At 44.6% G+C, this 19,187-nt stretch overlaps 1 protein-coding gene across 1 annotated transcript in view; it reads right to left on the reverse strand.

Annotated features, from left to right (window-relative positions):
- Nucleotides 1–19,187, reverse strand: part of LOC140070839 (C-signal-like) — a 32,360-nt gene that overhangs the window by 3,665 nt on the left and 9,508 nt on the right. The window contains exons 4-5 of the mRNA XM_072117802.1: nucleotides 16,028–16,192; nucleotides 3,965–4,075 (exon numbers count right to left, since the gene is read on the reverse strand). Coding sequence (XP_071973903.1) covers nucleotides 3,965–4,075; nucleotides 16,028–16,192 — 276 coding nt within the window. The remainder of the gene's footprint in view (nucleotides 1–3,964; nucleotides 4,076–16,027; nucleotides 16,193–19,187) is intronic.

Raw genomic sequence — 19,187 nt, forward strand, 5'->3', positions numbered from 1 at the left:
AGTGTTTTTATTTATACATACTTGAACTTGAACCAGCGATGCTCTCATAGCTGGTTCAAGTCCAATACACTGCTCTACAATACTTTTTCATTGTAGAGCAGTGTAAGCTGTCTGAGCATGCAGATGCATTCGCAGACAGTTTACAGTCAGGCACGGAAAGGGTCTGACTGCTGGGGACGTCGGGCAGCCCCGGAGCACTCGGCAGACTTCGGGGCTACCCAGAAGTGGATCGGATCCATAGCAGGAACACCCTTACCCCCCACGGTCATGCTTGACCACGGCGTGTAAGGGGTTAACACCCGCGATCGAAGTCGTCACCGATCGAGGGTGTTACCGCGCGTTGTCAGCTGTGATAGACAGCTGACAGCCACTGTTTGTGGTGCCGGCTCTGTTCGTGAGCCGGTGCCAGAAGCAGGACGTTATAGTGCGTCCTGGTGCGCTAAGCATCTAGCCACCGGGACGTACTATAACGTCCTGGTGCGCCTAGGGGTTAAATACAATAAAACCAATAACACAGTGTTAGTATTATTGGAGCTTAGGTCTGATGCCACATTCACACACAAACTTTGCCTTGCATTCGTCTGCAAGTTAACAATGCTCCCTGATACCGTATTCAGTGTGCAACTTACGACACTGCAGGTATAAGCAAGAGTACAGTATGTGAACAGGCTGTGTCGTGCAATGCGTGAATGCAGCCTGTACACACGTTGTTTGGTAACTTTTTCCTGTATTAGACCTAACTTCCACCAGTGCTGGCACAATGTTATTTGCATTATTGATTTTAACCCCTCAGGGATGTGGCCCTTTTTCGTTTTTGCATTTTCATTTTTCACTCCCCACCATCAAAAATCTGTAACTTTTTTATTTTTCCATGTACAGAGCTCTGTGTGGGCTTGTTTTCGGTGTAACAAATTGCATTTCATAGTGATGGTATATGGTATAAAAATTCATAATGCAGTGAAAATGATGAAAAAAATGCATTTGCGCATTTGTCTATTTTATTCTTTGGTTCAGTACGATCACGGGGATACCAAATTTGTATAGGTTTTATAATGTTTTCATACATTTAAAAAAATTAAAACCTTCTGTACAAAAATAAAATTCTTCATTTTGCCATGTTCTGGCACTAATAACTTTTTCATACTTCAGTGCACGGAGCTGCGGGTGGTGTCATTTTTTGCGACTTTTGATGCCGTTTTTATTGCTATCATTTTGAGGACTGTATGGGCTTTTGATCACTTTTTATCGAATTTTTTATATTTTTCAAAATGGCAAAAAAGTGCCATTTTCAACTTTGGGCGCCAATTTCCGTTACGGGGTTAAATCCTGGGAAAAATCGCTAATATATTTTGATAGATCGGACATTTTGGGACGTGATGGTACCTAGAGTGTTTATGATTTTTACTGTTTATTTATGTTTATATCAGTTCTAGGGAAAGGGGGGTGATTTAAACTTTTACTTTTTTTTACTATTTTTTTCATATTTTTTTTTTTTATTTTAATTTTTTTTACCATTATTTTAGATCCTCCAGAGTAATTTAAGCCTGCAGGGTCCGATTGCTAATACTATATACTGCAATACTACTGTATTGCAGTATATAGCTATTTTACTATGATTTTTAATAACCTTCCCTCTGCTGGCTATTAGAAATCATTACACATGGCAAGCCTACGAGTCTCAATGAGACTCTAGGCTTCCATAGCAACCGATCGCCGCCCTCCGATGACGTTCCAGCGGGCAGCGATGGACCATGCAAGATGGTGGCGCGCATCTAACGGTATGTTAGGTGCCGCGGTCCGGTTCAATCGCGGCACTCAAGTGGTTAACTGCCGCGATCGGTGCCAGCACCGACCGCGGCCATGACAGGCGGGTGTTGGCTGTTTTATACAGCCATTAACCAGTGTGTATGGAGAGTGCTCAGCTCGCATATAGTTCGATGTAGTTCGTCCTAGGTCGGCAAGGTGTTAATCACTGCAGTTGTTTTGTATGGTTTCGGGTGTGTTCACACGTGGAGGTAACGCTTGCATTTTCAAACGCATCACAACAGCTGAGAAGAGGAGATTTGCCTAATTACATTGCTGTCCAAACGCATGTGTTAACTCCAGGTGTGATGGCACTGTTCTATTTAGATAAACATCACCTGGAGAAACTACCTTAACTGCAGTTAAGCCATCAGTGATAATTCCTGGATAACTCCTTTTAGTAAATGGGTAGTGCTAAGCAGCAAAGAAAACAGGTGTGACCCATGATCTAAGACTTTAGCGGAAATGAGTCAATCGTTTCCTGTGTAGTATATCCTGTGTGGGGAATTGCTCTTTTAGATTCCTTGTAGCATTGCAGGATACACAGGGTTAAAGGGGTTATCCGGGTTTAAACATTTTTTTATGGCCGGGCTGGGGAGGGCTATTTCAACATAATAAACATGTACTTACCTCCTCCGGTTCTGCCGATGTCCCGCGCCGCGGCCCGTCTTCTCCGTGCGCCGGTTTCATTACACCGGCGCACAGGGAGCTTCCGGCCGGTCGGATGCTCCCAAGCGCACCATCTCCCAGCGCTTACAACGCTGAGAGATAGGGACGGATGGCAGGAGCCGTCCACAACGCGGACCGGAAGCTCCCTGTGCGCGGCTTCCGTGCCCCTGTTTGTTTACAGGGGCACGGATCGAAGTGACCGCGGCGCGGGACATCAGCGGCGCCAGAGGAGGTAAGTCCATGTTTATTATGTTTAACTATCCCTCCCCAGCCCGGCCCTAAAAAGATTTTTAAACCCGGATAACCCCTTTAAGGACCAAATCAAGTGTTTTATTCCCACTTCTTTGTCAAAACACAAATTCAGCCTTGGCTTAGGCACATACAAAATAAACCCTGCCCGGCTGGGCACTGACTAATACAATAAGAGCACCTAACTATACATGTACCTGGCTGCCTGGCACATGCTCTTGGGCAGCAGAATATCAAGAGGCACTCAGTTACCTTTGCTGTGTGAACAGTCTAAGGGTGAAGACACACGTGGCGTTTTTGGGCCGTTTTTAGATTGTAAAAAACAATCCGTTTTTGACAGGTTTGACCAATTATCTTAATTCAAACTGGTCAAAAACGCATGCGTTTTTTTCCCGATCTGAAAACGCACTACTAATAACGTCCCAAAAACGCCACGTGTGTCTTCACCCTAAGGGTGAAGACACACGTGGCGTTTTTAGGCCATTTTTGGGCCGTTTTTACTAAGTGCGTTTTCAGATCGTTAAAAACGCATGCGTTAAAAAACGCATCCGTTTTTGTCCGTTTTTCCGAAATTGCGCAATGAAAAACGGACAAAAACGCATGCGTTTTTAAAAAACGGATGCGTTTTTTAGCGCATGCGTTTTTTACGATCTGAAAACGCACTTAGTAAAAGCGGCCCAAAAACGCCATGTGTGTCTTCACCCTTAGCCTTCAGCTCTCCAGGTAGTGCCTCCCCTACTGCTTCTGGCCTGCAGACTATATCAGGCTCTAACAAGGCCTGGGAACCACACCTGTGGACTATACTGAAAACCAAGACCGAAGTCCGAATGGAGCAGGAGTCCCACTACCAGCCTACCCCTACTCCATAATAAGCAGGCCCAGTACAGACATTACAAAGGTGTCTATGCTAGCTAGGCCAACATGGACCAAACAGACTTCTCCTGCTTACCAGATGTCTGCATTAACCCTTGGGTTGCTGCAGACAAATCCAGGGCTTTTATCATGTACCTTTTATCTGCCTGTAGGACAGATAGTGGCTCTCCCAAACAACACCTCTTACTTTCTCACAGCTGTTACACGAATAAAGATCTTTTTTACATGAAGCCTGCGCTGGAATATTTCTTCTTGTTCAGGTGTGACTCATGGATACATATACAAATGACATTTTCCCAGAAATGACAGATCATTAGGAAATACAACTTTGTATTGAAGTATTATACTTGCATGCAGTATTATAACTCACCTTCTCTGTTCCCATGTCTGTTTTAACCCAGCCTGGGTGAAGAGCTGTACACAGAATTCCATCCTTTCTGTAGGATTCGGCTTGTAAGCGTGTAAGCATATTTAGAGCTGCCTGTAAAAATAGAATACACCATTGATTTAGGAAGTGTTCGTATTGTTTCTGTGCTCTTTTCATACTGTAGTGTTATGGTGGCATAAGATGAGAATACATGCCACTTTATAGGCATGCGTCTAGATAACAGAGCAAGCAATATATATCCCTATGGGTATATCTAGCTAATGTGCCAGGGGCTTTCTAAGTTCCTACCCTGGATGTACAATGCCGACATAATGGTAACATATAATATTGTAAAGCTTTATTCACATCTATGTTGTGCCTTCAACTAAGCCATATCATTGTGTCACAGCACTCACACAGTGGACACCAACAAAGTAGTGTAGTAAAAATGCTGCAGTCAGCTGAGGCCTCCGAAGAATCCGATTAGTTTTGGATTTTTTATTTTTTAGACTATAGTAAGTAGTTTAGCAGGTTCTTTAGCAGGTGCTTAAAGGAAATATACCATCAAAATAAAGCAGTATGAACCAAGCACTGTGACTGGGATAATTTCTTCTCATATTTGTCATCTATGGCCTCTTTCCTTCTAAAATCAATTTTTAAAATTATGCTATTAGCCTTAGCTGCTTCTAGGGGTGTTACCAGAGCTCCTCTGTGATATTACATCGGGCAGAGGGTGGGGGAAGTGCTGAGAGAGAAGGGTGAGACAACCTGTTAAAGGACACCTGTCATCAGGTCTGTGTCACTTGTCCTGTCACCTCTACCTGTTGGAGCAGCTCACAAGGATCCCATCCAAGCCTTTATCTAGTTATTTCATACATTAATCATTGTAAAATCATCTATTCTTTATTATGTAAATGAGGCTGGTCACATGGTCAGAGGCAGTGATGTCACCCCTGTTACCCCTCCCCTCTCCTCCCCCTGCTCATGTCTGTGTAATGTATAGTAAAGCATGGCTAGTGCGTGTGCTGCATCTGCTGACATCCTGCATTCTCCAAATACACAAGTGTGAGACACAGACATCAGCTACACATGAATCTGACATGTTCTGCTGTAACATGGCTGCAGCCTGGAGCTGCTGTATCTCTCCTAAACACACACACATGCACACACAGGCTGCAGGGGGCGTGGCCACCAGCACCAGGAAGCACATCATTATACAGCCTCACATCATTATACAGTCTGTCAGTCATGCACTGGGGGTGTGGCTGTGCCTCCCACTCATGAATAGAGTGGACAGCTTGAATATGCTAATGCTTCATTGGACATTTCACAGGTCATTTGCATACAGCTTTAGGACCTCATTGCTTAGGTTTACAGGCATGTAGAGGGATAATGAAGGGATAGAGGCAATGCTCTCTAATGGCAGAAAATATATTTAGTTTAGGGGGGTTATTTTGCATGACGGGTTCTCTTTAAGCTGCAGCATGGGAGGGCTCTGGTTACAACCCCAGGAGCCATTCAGGCTCATTAGCGTAATTTTAAAAGTTGTTTTTAGAAGGAAGGAGATTACTACAGTACTGGTGCCTGTATCTGGTTCTGGTTTTTAATGCTTGATTTGGTAGATACCTTTTCACAGAAGTTTATTTAAATGAGATTTCCTAATGACATATATTTGTTAGCTATTATGACCTTACATTAAATAAAGTCCAATTCTCTGTGGTGACATATTGATAACTCCATTGCCAGCAAGCTATCGGAGTTCACAAGCACCTCCTGGCATACCAGCTAACCTCACCTTCTGATGAATGTGCATGGCCCTGCAAAAAAACATCAAGCTGAGCAGTGAGTGAGTGTCACCAAACAGGAGATCAGTGCACAATGTGAGAGGAGGATGAAGTACACACATTAATACACTGTGGCAAACAAGTTACATCTTTCCATTTCAGACTGTGGGGAATACATTACATGGACCATATTAAAACTATATACATATATGTCATCATATTCTCTTTATATATACCACCATTACCCAGGAGAGGGACATCCAGTGACTTATCACCAAGTGACTTGTAGTCCTTATAATACCAGAATCATTGGAATAAGATATAATGGGTCTTGAAGGACAAAAATTAGTAGCAAATATTGCAGTCAATATTGACATTGACAAGTTAGTTTACCATTCAAGGCTACTTGTTAAGGTAACTTTGAAGCCACTTTTACGTTCATTGTAAAAGCACTATGATCATTTTGAAGGTACCATACATGTCCTTGGTGCCTAACAGGCAAATGTATCAGACAAAGTATATAGTCGTGTATAAGCTGAGTTTTCAGCACAAAAAATACTGAAAAACCTCACCTTGAAAACGCAAACGCAGAAAAAGCTGCCCCCACCGGGGTGGGCCGCGGCCCGATCGCATTGGCGTTTCTATGGAAACACCTGCGATAGGGAACGAGCTGCCGCTGTTTTGCGTTAATTTAATGCAAACCACCTGCGGCTCGTTCCCGATCGCAGGTGTTTCCATAGAAACGCCGATGCGATCGGGCCGCGGCCCGCCCCGGTGGGGCGTGTGGCAACAGCCTTATACATGAGTCCAGGGGCGTTGCTAGGGTGGGAAAAGATCCGGGGCACGGGCCCCAATGCATTTGTATCATACTTTCAGTAATGCCCCTTCCTGTACATAACCCCCTCACATGTGGTTGTGCCAATATCAACTTTACTGAGGGGCTGTACGAGCTACATCCAGTGACTGCTGTGACATGTCCACTTCACTATTAGGGTAGTGGCACACGCGAGTGACTTTTTGAACCCGTTTATAGTCATGTGTTTTCAGTCCGTTAAAAAAACGCATTTGTCCGTTTTTCACAATTATCTTAGTTAAAAATGGATGCGTTTTCAAAAAACGGACTAAAAATGGGTTCAAAACACCAGATGTGCCACCACTCTTAGGCCCGGCATCACCACATCTCCTTCCTGTGGAGTTCATTACACAGACATCTTATGTCCCGAAATCTTGGTTCTCTCGAAGTTGCGTTTACATGTTGCAGTTACAACTGCATCACAATCAGTTTTGAGAAGGTTTTAGGTGCAGTTTTGTTATTTTAACAAGTGAATGACATTTGTGGAACAGGTTTCCCCTTCAAACTAAAATTCACTCATTCAGTTAATGTCGTTCACTTGTTAAATTAACAAAACTGCACCTAAAACCATCTCGAAACTGATTGTGATGCAGTTGTAACTGCAACGTGTGAACACACCCTCAGGACGCATTCACACAATGCGTTGCATCGCGTTTTTTTGATGCGTTTTGGACACATTCCAAAGGCTTCAGATTTGATCAAATGCTAAGGTTACTTTGGGTTTCCACTGCATTTGCTAAAACGCAGTGTAACCTCCACATGTGATCAAGGCTGAAACCTTTAGAATGCGTCAAAAACGCATCAAAAAACGCGACGCAACGCATCATGTGAATGCGCCCTGACAGTGTTATCCTGCTGCTGCCCCTAACAGTCTCCCAAAATACTGTAAGGCTGCGTTCACACGTTTGCATTTAAACAAATACAAGACACCAGGCGCTCGTTATCCATCACATGCATTTCACTAGAAACTCATGTGAGATCAAACCTAGGCCCTTCCTATTGCCACGTGTGAACGCGCCCCAAGAAATGTCACCACAGCCCCCAGTAATGTCTCCCACCCCCCCAAGTAATGTCACCCACTCATCCCCCAGAAATGTCACCCACACAGCCCCCAGTAATGTCACCCACACAGCCCCCAGTAATGTCACCCATACATCCCCCAGTAATGTACCCCACACAGTCCTCCAGTAATGTCCCCTACACCCCAAGTAATGTCACCCACTCATCCCCCAGTAATATCACCCACTCATCCCCCAGTAATATCACACACACATCCCCCAGTAATGTTTTCCACACAGTCCTCCAGTAATGTCACCCACACATCCCCCAGTAATATCTTCCACAGTCCTCCAGTAAAGTCTTCCACACATCCCCTCAGTAATGTCACCCACACATCCCCCAGTAATGTCTTTTACACAGTCCTCCAGTAATGTCTTCCACACATCCCCTCATTAATGTTCCCAACACAGTCCCCCAGTAATGTCTCTCTGTAATGTCCCCACACATCCATCCAGTAATGTCCCCAAGTAATGAGCCCCACACAGCCCCCCTGTAATGTCTCCACACACAGCCCCGCTGTAATGTCCCCAGTGATGACCCCACACACAGCTCCCCTGTAATGTCCCCCAGTAATGTGCCCACACACAGATCCCCCTGTAATGTGCCCCAAATGCAGATCTCCCTGTAATGTGCCCCACATGCAGATCTCCCTGTAATGTGCCCCACATGCAGATCTCCCTGTAATGTGCCCCACATGCAGATCTCCCTGTAATGTGCCCCACATGCAGATCTCCCTGTAATGTTCCCCATACAGATCCCCCTGCAATGTGCCCCACACGCACATCTCCCTGTAATGTTCCCCATACAGATATCCCTGTAATGTGCCCCACACAGATCTCCCTGTAATGTTCCCCATACAGATATCCCTGTAATGTGCCCCACACAGATATCCCTATGTTCTCCCTCTCACCTTACTGTGCATCTCCGTGCACCGCTTTCCCCTGCAGGTCATGTGATCACGACATCATCAAAGGTCCTGCAGGGAAAGTAGTGTACACTGTGCACTCCTTCACAGCACGATCTGTGTCCAGAGGACACGGATCGTGATAAGAGAGAGGAGGATGCCTGGGCAGCGGGACGGATGTCCTGCTGACCCAGGGAGATCCGGGGCACCAGCGAGGCCCCTGCACGAGTCAATAATAAAATAAACATACTTATCTTCCGGTGCCCCCGTCAAAAACGCATCAAAAAACGCGACGCAAAGCATCATGTGAATGCGCCCTGACAGTGTTATCCTGCTGCTGCCCCTAACAGTCTCCCAAAATACTGTAAGGCTGCGTTCACACGTTTGCATTTAAACAAATACAAGACACCAGGCGCTCGTTATCCATCACACTAGAAACTCATGTGAGATCAAACCTAGGCCCTTCCTATTGCCACGTGTGAACGCGCCCCAAGAAATGTCCCCACAGCCCCCAGTAATGTCTCCCACCCCCCCAAGTAATGTCACCCACTCATCCCCCAGTAATGTCACCCACACAGCCCCCAGTAATATCAGCCACAAAGCCCCCAGTAATGTCACCCATACATCCCCCAGTAATGTACCCGACACAGTCCTCCAGTAATGTCCCCTACACCCCAAGTAATGTCAACCACTCATCCCCCAGTAATATCACCCACACATCCCCCAGTAATGTTTTCCACACAGTCCTCCAGTAATGTCACCCACACATCCCCCAGTAATATCTTCCACACAGTAATCCAATAAAGTCTTCCACACATCCCCTCAGTAATGTCACCCACACATCCCCCAGTAATGTCTTTTACACAGTCCCCCAGTAATGTCTCTCTGTAATGTCCCCACACATCCATCCAGTAATGTCCCCAAGTAATGAGCCCCACACAGCCCCCCTGTAATGTCTCCACACACAGCCCCGCTGTAATGTCCCCAGTGATGACCCCACACACAGCTCCCTGTAATGTCCCCCAGTAATGTGCCCACACACAGATCTCCCTGTAATGTGCCCACACACAGATCTCCCTGTAATGTGCCCACACACAGATCTCCCTGTAATGTGCCCACACACAGATCTCCCTGTAATGTGCCCACACACAGATCTCCCTGTAATGTGTCCCATACAGATCCCCCTGTAATGTGCCCCACACACAGATCCCCCTGTAATGTGCCCCACACACAGACCCCCCTGTAATGTGCCCCATACATATCTTCCTGTGATGTGCCCCATACAGATACCCCTGTAATGTACTCCAGAAACAGATCTCCCTGTAATGTGCCCCACACAGATCCCCCTGTAATGTGCCCCATACAGATCTCCCTGTAATGTGCCGCATACAGATCTCCCTGTAATGTGCCCCATACAGATCCCCCTGTAATGTGCCCAACACACAGATCCCCCCCGTAATGTGCCCCACATGCAGATCTCCCTGTGATGTGCCCAACACACAGATCCCCCTGTAATGTGCCCAACACACAGATCCCCCTGTAATGTGCCCCAAATACAGATCTCCCTGTAATGTGCCCCATTCAGATCCCCCTGTAATGTTCCCCATACAGATCCCCCTGCAATGTGCCCCACACGCACATCTCCCTGTAATGTTCCCCATACAGATATCCCTGTAATGTGTCCCACACAGATCTCCCTGTAATGTTCCCCATACAGATATCCCTATGTTCTCCCTCTCACCTTACTGTGCATCTCCGTGCACTGCTTTCCCCTGCAGGTCATGTGATCGTGACATCATCAAAGGTCCTGCAGGGAAAGTAGTGTACACTGTGCACTCGTTCACAGCACGATCTGTGTCCAGAGGACACGGATCGTGATAAGAGAGAGGAGGATGCCTGGGCAGCGGGACGGATGTCCTGCTGACCCAGGGAGATCTGGGGCACCAGCGAGGCCCCTGCACGAGTCAATAATAAAATAAACATACTTATCTTCCGGTGCCCCCGATGCTTGGTGCGGCTTCCCGAAGCTCCTGTTCCTGGGGCTCCTCTTCTTTATTCTCTCTGCTGGACAGCCCTATAGTATGAGTATGCATCAGAGAGCCAAAGCCTCCGTCCTCTTTTTTCTTGATTAGCATGTTGTAGGCTACCATGTCTCTCTTAGCTTTCCAAATGAAGGAGATTAGAGGGATTTAATCTTCGCAAAAAATGTAGGGGTAGATGAATGGGGACCATTTGTAAGACGTATAGTAGTTTAGGCATCACAAATTTCCTTAACAGATATACCATATATATCTTGGATAGGGAGGAAAACCTAACATGTTTTTAACATGTTTGTTATTTGGGTTAGTACGGGTAGAGTATGTGGTTAGCTGTATGCCCAGATATGTTAAGGCCACCTCTTTCCATTGAAACGTGGCTAGTTTTTTTTAGGGTAGAGATTATCTCGCTCCACAGGGATATATTCATGGCTTCGGATTTTTCATAATTTACTTTAAAGTTACATACCCTCCCAAAAGTGTCAAACCGCTGAATCAGGTATGGGAAAGCTTTTATGTGTTCAGATAGAAGTAACGGAAGGTAATTGTTTATATTAAACAGGGTTGAGAGGACTCTATTTACTTTAAACTTTGCGGTCGGTCTAGTGTACATTATCATTATGGCTTCTACAAATTGTGTGAGAAAATTACATTTACCTAGAACTGCTTTTAGGAATTGCTACCTGACTCTATCAAATGCCTTCTCGGGATCTCTGCAGAGAAGGACTAAGGGGGATTTGGTTTTAATGGCATAAGACAGTGATGGTGAACCTATCAGAGACCGAGTGCCCAAACTACAACCAAAATCCACTTATTACCGTGAAGTGCCAACATGGCATTTTAAGCAGTAACTTATAGCTACCTGTTCTTCCACATCTTTCAATCGTATCAGCCCCCTGAAGCCACCAATACAGTTGAAAGAAGGAGGGCAAATTCAGAGCATCATAGTTGCTTCTTTCTAGGGTCTCTCTCTGTACAGGAAGAATGGTGGGTCTAGCAGGATGACGTCCGAAGAAAATGCAGTTCAGTCCACACCTTCTAATTTTACCTACAGCCAATGAAGTGTTGCTTTAAAGTAGAGATGAGAGCAGCATCTCTTAAGTTGCCTGGGACAGCAGGAAGATTTGGTGAATTTGGTCCTGTTTGGTGAACTCTGTCCTGGGTGCCCACAGAAATGGCTCTGAGTGCCACCTCTGGCACCCGTGCCATAGGTTCGCCACCACTGGCATAAGATATGACCCGAATAACCCTCGTGGAGTTTTGGTTGCCTTCCCTCCCTGGGACCAAACCAGTTTATTCCATATTTTAACATCCGCATTTAAAAACGATATTGGCCTATAGCTACCGCATAACTGTTTTTTTTTACCTGGTTTTGGTAACACTGTGATTGTTGCTGCTAAAGTTTTTTTTTCTTTTTTAAAGAGGTGGTGGTGGTGGTGGGGGTTCCACTAGTAAGGCATTGCACCAGGGTATTAGCGAAGTTTTTGTAATGGCTGGCTAGTAGCCCATCTGGCCCAGGGCTTTTCCCTTGAGGTAGGGAGTTGATTATGTCTAATGGGAAACAGTTTTAATAGGTTGAGTTGAGGCTTGCCTCATTACTGAGCATGAGAACTTCTAGTTTTAAAAGGAGGTTTTGTATAACTTGTTGCTTATCTGTTTCTACATAATGTTTTGGCAGGTTGTATAGCGCTTCATAGAGCTTTTTAAATTCATCTGCAATGTCTTTTGCTTTTGAGAGATTCTCTCCATTGGCCGTTCTAATATTGGATATGAATGGGGCTGCTTTTCACCTTTTATGAGGTGGGACATGAGTTTGTTGCCCTTATCACCATGAGCATAAAATTTATATCTACTATATTGGTAGTTTTTGCAATGTTTGATATTAAGTAGGTCAATAAGTTTTTTCTTAGCAGTAGTAGTTCACCCTGCTTCTGAGCGGTCTTTGAAAGTTTTGTGATTTTCTCTATTGCAGAGATCTGTTGCAAGAGGTCATTAGAGGCTGCGGTCCTATTTTTTTTTAAATTCTACACTTTAATGCTATGAACTCCCCTCTAGTTGCCATCTTATGCGCATCCCAATGTACTGCAGAAGTGGGGGTGTATTCTGTGAAAAATGTATGGATCTTGTTATCTATCCATTCCATATCCTCATTATTGTCTAGAAGGGTCTCGTTCAATCTCCAGATCCAGGTTCTAGCAGAGAGGTCTTTAAACAACAATTTTTCTGAGACTGGCGCATGATCCGATATGGTAGTCAGACCAATATCCATTTGTTTTACTATATCTATGTAAAAAGCTGAACAAAGATATAATCCAATCTTCGGTATGATCCATGTACCGCTGAGTGGAATGTATATTTTGTGTTTGGATTCTCCATGTTTCGACCAACCCCGCAGAATTCAAGGCCCTGTGGATTGACCCTAAAGCTCTCCTAGTTTCCGCCATTTTCCCTGATGAATAGTCCAAAGAGGGATTCAGTTTTAAATTAATGTCGCCTCTTACAATTCTTATTCCTTCCGCAAAAGAATTTAATTTGCTCAGTGCATCTTTTACCCAGGTCTCCTGGACTTTGTTAGGTCACAAATGTGATGGGAACATTTCCAATGAAGGTATGTGTAAATGGGATTGGGTAACAGGTCACACAGACAACAGGAAGGTATCTTGGAGTACCCGGGAGGAAAGTATCTATGGGAAGAGTCTGTGGACCAGTGGACCATCTGGACCACCGCGGGCCTAATTCCATCTCCCACGGTGCAGCCAAGGTACAGGGTATGCAGGAAACAGTCCAAGCCTGGGATGACAGCAGGAACACGGAGGAACACTGGTGACGCTGGCATGGACTGGAGACAGGAGACACAGAGGCGCCTGGAAACGCTGGAGGAACACGGTGGCGCCTGGAAACGCTGGAGGAACACGGAGGCGCCTGGAAACGCTGGAGGAACACGGAGGCGCCTGGAAACGCTGGAGGAACACGGAGGCGCCTGGAAACGCTGGAGGAACACGGAGGCGCCTGGAAACGCTGGAGGAACACGGAGGCGCCTGGAAACGCTGGAAGCCCACGGAGGCGCCTGGAAACGCTGGAAGCCCACGGAGGCGCCTGGAAACGCTGGAAGCCCACGGAGGCGCCTGGAAACGCTGGAAGCCCACGGAGGCGCCTGGAAACGCTGGAAGCCCACGGAGGCGTCTGGTGGTGTGTCCTGTCTTCCAGCGTTTCCAGACGCCTCTGTGTTCCTCCAGTATTTCAAGATGCCTCCGTGTCTCCTGTCTCCAGCGTTACGATACTCTCCTGGTGTGTCCTCTCTCCAAGTGTTTCCAGACTCCTCTGTGTTCCTCCAGCATTTCCAGACGCCTCTGTGTTCCTCCAGCATTTCCAGATGGCGCACAGGGAGTCGTCTGGAAATGCTGGAAGCACAAGGAAGCGTCTGGAAACACTGGTGGACAATCACCTCAACAGGAAATGCTGCGGGAAGCGAGGTGTGGAAACCTTGGAAGTTCCAAATAATGCTGAAGATCCGGCCAGGAAGGAAGGAAGGGAGGTGCCGGATTATAAAGGGTGAGCCGGATTGGCCATCGCCAATCAGGAGGACGCTGGCCCTTTAAATATTGAGAAGGCAGGGACCCGGAGCACAGAAAGGAGCCAGGAGAGGTAAGTGCAGGCAGGGGGACAGGGACTGGCAGCCAGCGGAGCACGGGTGTACCTGCGATCCTCGACATGGATCGCGGGAGCACCCATGACAGATTGTCTTGGAGATTAGTATGCTCACACCTCTAACCGCTTTATGATAAGCTCTATGGCAACAAATGTTGAAATGCTTTTTAGTAAAATTTGGAATTTTACCATGTTGAAACATATTTCAGTTTTTTCCTTTGTAAGTAGTTGTTGAGATCTTTTTTGGGTTTAATCCTCTCAGTATATTTTTTTTTACAGGGGCCATGCGACTTCTGTTGCGAGATGCGCTAAGCGACAATGATTATCGTTAAGACCACTGTTTAACCTTTGCACAAACCTAGACCTTTTATAATTATTAAGAATGAGTAACTTATCTAACCTCAGCATTGACATACAGTTGACGTATACCATGTCATGAGAGCAAAGGGCCTGAGGGATGCAGTCAGTCATGCAAGACAACCTTTATGATAAACAGGCTCTAACTGTGATGTAACACTCCTTCATATGAAGGGACATGGAGGCTCCTGAATAATCAACTGAGGACTGGACAATACTCAACTGCATTTTTCCATCTATCAGCGTGCTTGATAGTGTCCAGAGGTGTTGGCAGTGTTTTGCCACAACTAGTTGAAGGCATTGAAAAAAATAATACAAACATGAAAAAAAGTTCTCAAGAAACCAGCATATAAACAAGTCCGGCTAATCCTGGCAGCTGTCCGCTCGCTGGATCTCATTGAATGGAGGTGTTCGACGAGAGTTACTTCTTATTCCTGGGGATCTTAAATGTAAACCATTTTTCGATGTGTGGCAGGTCTGGTAGCTCCAGATGTTGTTCGATGGCCGGCAGTCCAGTCTAGCGGCTGTATGTCTAGTAAGTCCCACGCACTTTGTAGGTCATTTGGATGTTTAATGGTGCATCTCTTGTCATCTTTAAGAAAGGACAGGCCGAAAGGGTACAAACACCGGAACATGATGTTCTTGTTTTAGAGATGGTCGGTTAATGGTTTTGGCAAGCGCCTTTTATACAGTTTAGACGGTGTAATGTCCTGATAGAAGGTAACTGTGGAGCTGTCTATCTCAAGCTCTCCCTTGCCACTTTCAAAATAGCTAAGGTATCACAATAGCCCGCACATTACACACTGTGCCTTTAAGACAACATCACAGAAACCAACTTACAGGTACTCCGACCACAGGTGTTACAATGGGCACTCCACGTATCCCGATGCCCGCTCGGCTCAGATCTCGAACTGAGCCGGCATCAGCTCTGTGTCCTATATCGGACGCTGAGCGTTAAGTCACTGTGCTCAGCTTTCGATATATTGGACGCAGAGCGCTAAGAGGTTTCTAAGTTGTGCATGCTTTTGTTAAGAGTAAACAGTCCCAAGACAGATTCTGGACAGTCCTAAAAAGAGTGGAAAGTTAATGAAGCTCACACGATCAGATGCTTTTCAAGGAGGACTTCCATCTAAGCAGCTAGAATCCCCACGTGACCGTGTTCGACAAGTTCAGTAATCCAAAGAAACAGCGATCCAGCGCATAAAGTAAAAAGCACCTCCAGCCTACGCATTAAGCTTAATGCGCTCGAAACGCGTAGGCTGGAGCCTGTAGTCTACACTCTGGACGCAGCGATATAGTGCGTTTTTGATGTATTGCTTATTTTGGAGTCAACAATAAAACTTGGAGGAGTTCTCTGTCAATCTGCATATCTGTACAACACATGATCAAAAAGTAGAATCATATAAAAGTCACAAATCACTTTACCTTGCTGATTCGGTAGGCGATAACTTGTTTTTCAACATCAAAGGTCAAGGAGGTTTTTTCGATGGAGCCAAGCAAAGATGACATATTGACTAGAGCAGCCCTCTCGCTGCTTAAAGGTTTGTGTCCATTATCTTCTGCAGATTTTTTCAGTAACGGATAAAAAGCCTAAAAACAAACACATACATTAGGACCAAACAGTGTTCCTTTGTCCTCAATATTTATCTCAGATTAAAATGGTTAAAAATACTCAGCAGGACATTGTCTGTACGTATAATCTAGTCAGGAATATGACATCATACAGGGAAGCATGAAGTAGTGAAATAGTACAGATAAGCGTACTTCCATATGACACTGGATACACACACAGGTGCAGTATGGGCTACAGGAGTGTAAGGGCTTCTTATTACATGTCTTTATCCAATAAATCCTTTAAGGGGTATTCTCGTCTGGGCATTCACATTCAATTTCATTAATTTAAAAAAAATGAAACGATAATTTCTCATAAATGTATTCTTATGGTCCCTTAGAAACAAGACTGTGTCCTTGGATACAGACACCTCTGCTGGAGGGATTCCACAAAGAAACATAACGTTTTTGTATATGAAATGTCCGGGAGTTACTGCAGGTCCCACAGCCATCCTGTGGTAATGAACGCTGAATCCAGGTGGTCAGGCAGGGCTCAATAGTGCATATCTGGCCACTGCTGCCAAAATGTGAGGTGGTTGTATCGGAGGAAGCTCGTTTCCAAGGGAAAGCATGGCTACATTTATATGAATTTATCTTCACACAGGAACATTTTTTTAATAACATCCAACTGAAGAAATGTTTACATATGGAAAATGAATTAAATTAAATGTGAATGCCCAGATGGGAATACTCCTACTCCTACTACACAGCCATAGGAATGGAGATTCATTTTTAAGAGCAAAATACAAAATAAAAAGTTGCACTGCCGCATGCCCAAGGTAGGCCATGTCCTTTCTCAACATTATACACAATGGGGCACATTTGATAAAAACACTGCAAACTGCCTGTATAGTGTGCAGAGGGTGCCAGATCTGTGAATTGTGGCGCCCATTCTTCATAAATCGCAGCGCTGTCCGGACAGAGTGTACCAACTGTTCTTTGGTGCACCTTTAACATGCGACACACCCATTTCAGTAACAAAATTTGTGTTGCCTGAAGAATACATGTGAAGGCAGTTTGCACGTAAAAGAATGTGCAAAGTCCGACAGAAAGCTGGCACAAGATCCATAGTAAATGTGCCTCAATATGGAGACTGGCACGGCTCGCTTAAGTGAAATTCTCTGCTCAAATATTTTACCACTGCAGTTTTAAATGATACCCTGCCCCTTCTATGAGGTAAATTAAAGTAGTCTGCCCTATAAGTAATTGGCAGCCACCTCTGGAAGGAGTGCACCCAGCCAGTAATAGGACAACCTCTATGACCTAAAGGCATAGAAGTCGCCAGAGGTTGCACTAACATTACTCCACCATTTTTGAGCAATACAATTTTCAGTAATACAAACAAATTATCCATAGGTGTATATAGCGTTAAAGGGGTTTCCCACCAAACAACAGATGGATAATTATATAAGAAAATCATTACAGCCAGTGTTTCATGTGCTTAAATAGCGAATTTAGACGATAATAGTAACCTTACAGCATGTATTCAATAAAGGATGCACTGAGGAGACAGCAAGTCTCTTCAGAAATTTTAAGGTGACACCCCAGTTTCCCCCTAAGTAGACTATGGTTGACGCCAGCCCCAGAATGAACTATGGCTGACTCACCAGATCCCTTTTTCTTCTTTTGTTCGTTAATTACAATTTGTTAACAGGGGCACATTTGGCAGGCAGGGCTGAGGAGTCAAGAGTCGTGGAGTCAGAGACCATTTTAGTGATGTTAGAGTTAGAGACAGAATAAAATGGACCAACTACGATTCCAAAAATATATAATAAATTGTTACAATTAGTTCACTGCAGTATTTGCTAAATAATTTGGGAAAGTATGGAACGTCCTACAAATATCTTGTCTATTCCTGATCTAAAGATGCAGGCTTTTAGTTGACATGAATGTGGATGCACTTTTTGCTCATGCTCAGTAATGAAGCTCCCCTACAGGTCAGATGGGAAGGATTCTCTGCACTTATTTTAGAACTGCTAAAGTAATCAGTAAAACTGGATTAAATCAGAATTATCCACTGTGTGTTCTCTCTATATAATGATTTATGTTTAACCCCTACGGGACTCAGACTCTTTTGGCCTTAAGGACGCGGCCCCATTTTTCAAATCTGTCCTGTGTCACTATAAGTGGTTATAGTTTTGGAACGCTATGAGATATCCAGGGGATTTTGAGATTGTTTTCTCGTGACACATTGTACTCCAAATGAGTTTAAAAATTTGGATGTTTGGATGTTTTGTGTTAATTATGAAAAAAAACTAAATTTGGAAAAATTCTTTATTTTCAACGTTCTAAATTCTCTACTTTTGATGCAGATAGTCATAGCACCCAAATAAATTCATAACTTACATTTCCCAAATGTCTGCTTTATGTTGGTATGGTTTTTTAAGATTCCACATATTTTACTAGAATGTTATGAGGCTCAGAATTTTAAAAAATCATTTTTTCCCATTTTTTATAAAATCGCCAAAACCGGCATTTAGATGGACCTGCTCAACTTCTAATTAACACTGAGAGGCCTAAATAATAACTAGACTCGTATATTACCCCAATATGGAAACTACACCCCTCTACGTATGAAAAACCACTTTTAAGAAGTTTGTTAAGCCTTTAGGTGTTTTATAGGGGTTAAAACAAAATGGAGGTGCGGTCTACAAATTGTAATATTTTTTCACAATACACTCATTTTGGGTGGAAAATTAAACATTTGCAAGGGATTAAATAAAAAAAAGGCTCCACAAAGTTTGATACACAACTTTTCCCGAGTACACTGATACCCCATATGTGGTGGTAACCTGCTGTATGGGCGCACGGCTGGGCATTGAAGGGAAGGAGGCGCCATCCAAATCATATTTGCTATGTCACATTGTACAGGCTATAATTTTTTTTCTTTTTTTAATGTGGACCTATAGGGCAGTGATGGCGAACCTTTTAGTGGCCGAGTGCCCAAACTACAACCCAAAACCCCCCTTATTTA

Source organism: Engystomops pustulosus, chromosome 7 (genome assembly GCF_040894005.1).
Source record: "Engystomops pustulosus chromosome 7, aEngPut4.maternal, whole genome shotgun sequence".
Classification (NCBI taxonomy): Eukaryota; Metazoa; Chordata; class Amphibia; order Anura; family Leptodactylidae; genus Engystomops; species Engystomops pustulosus.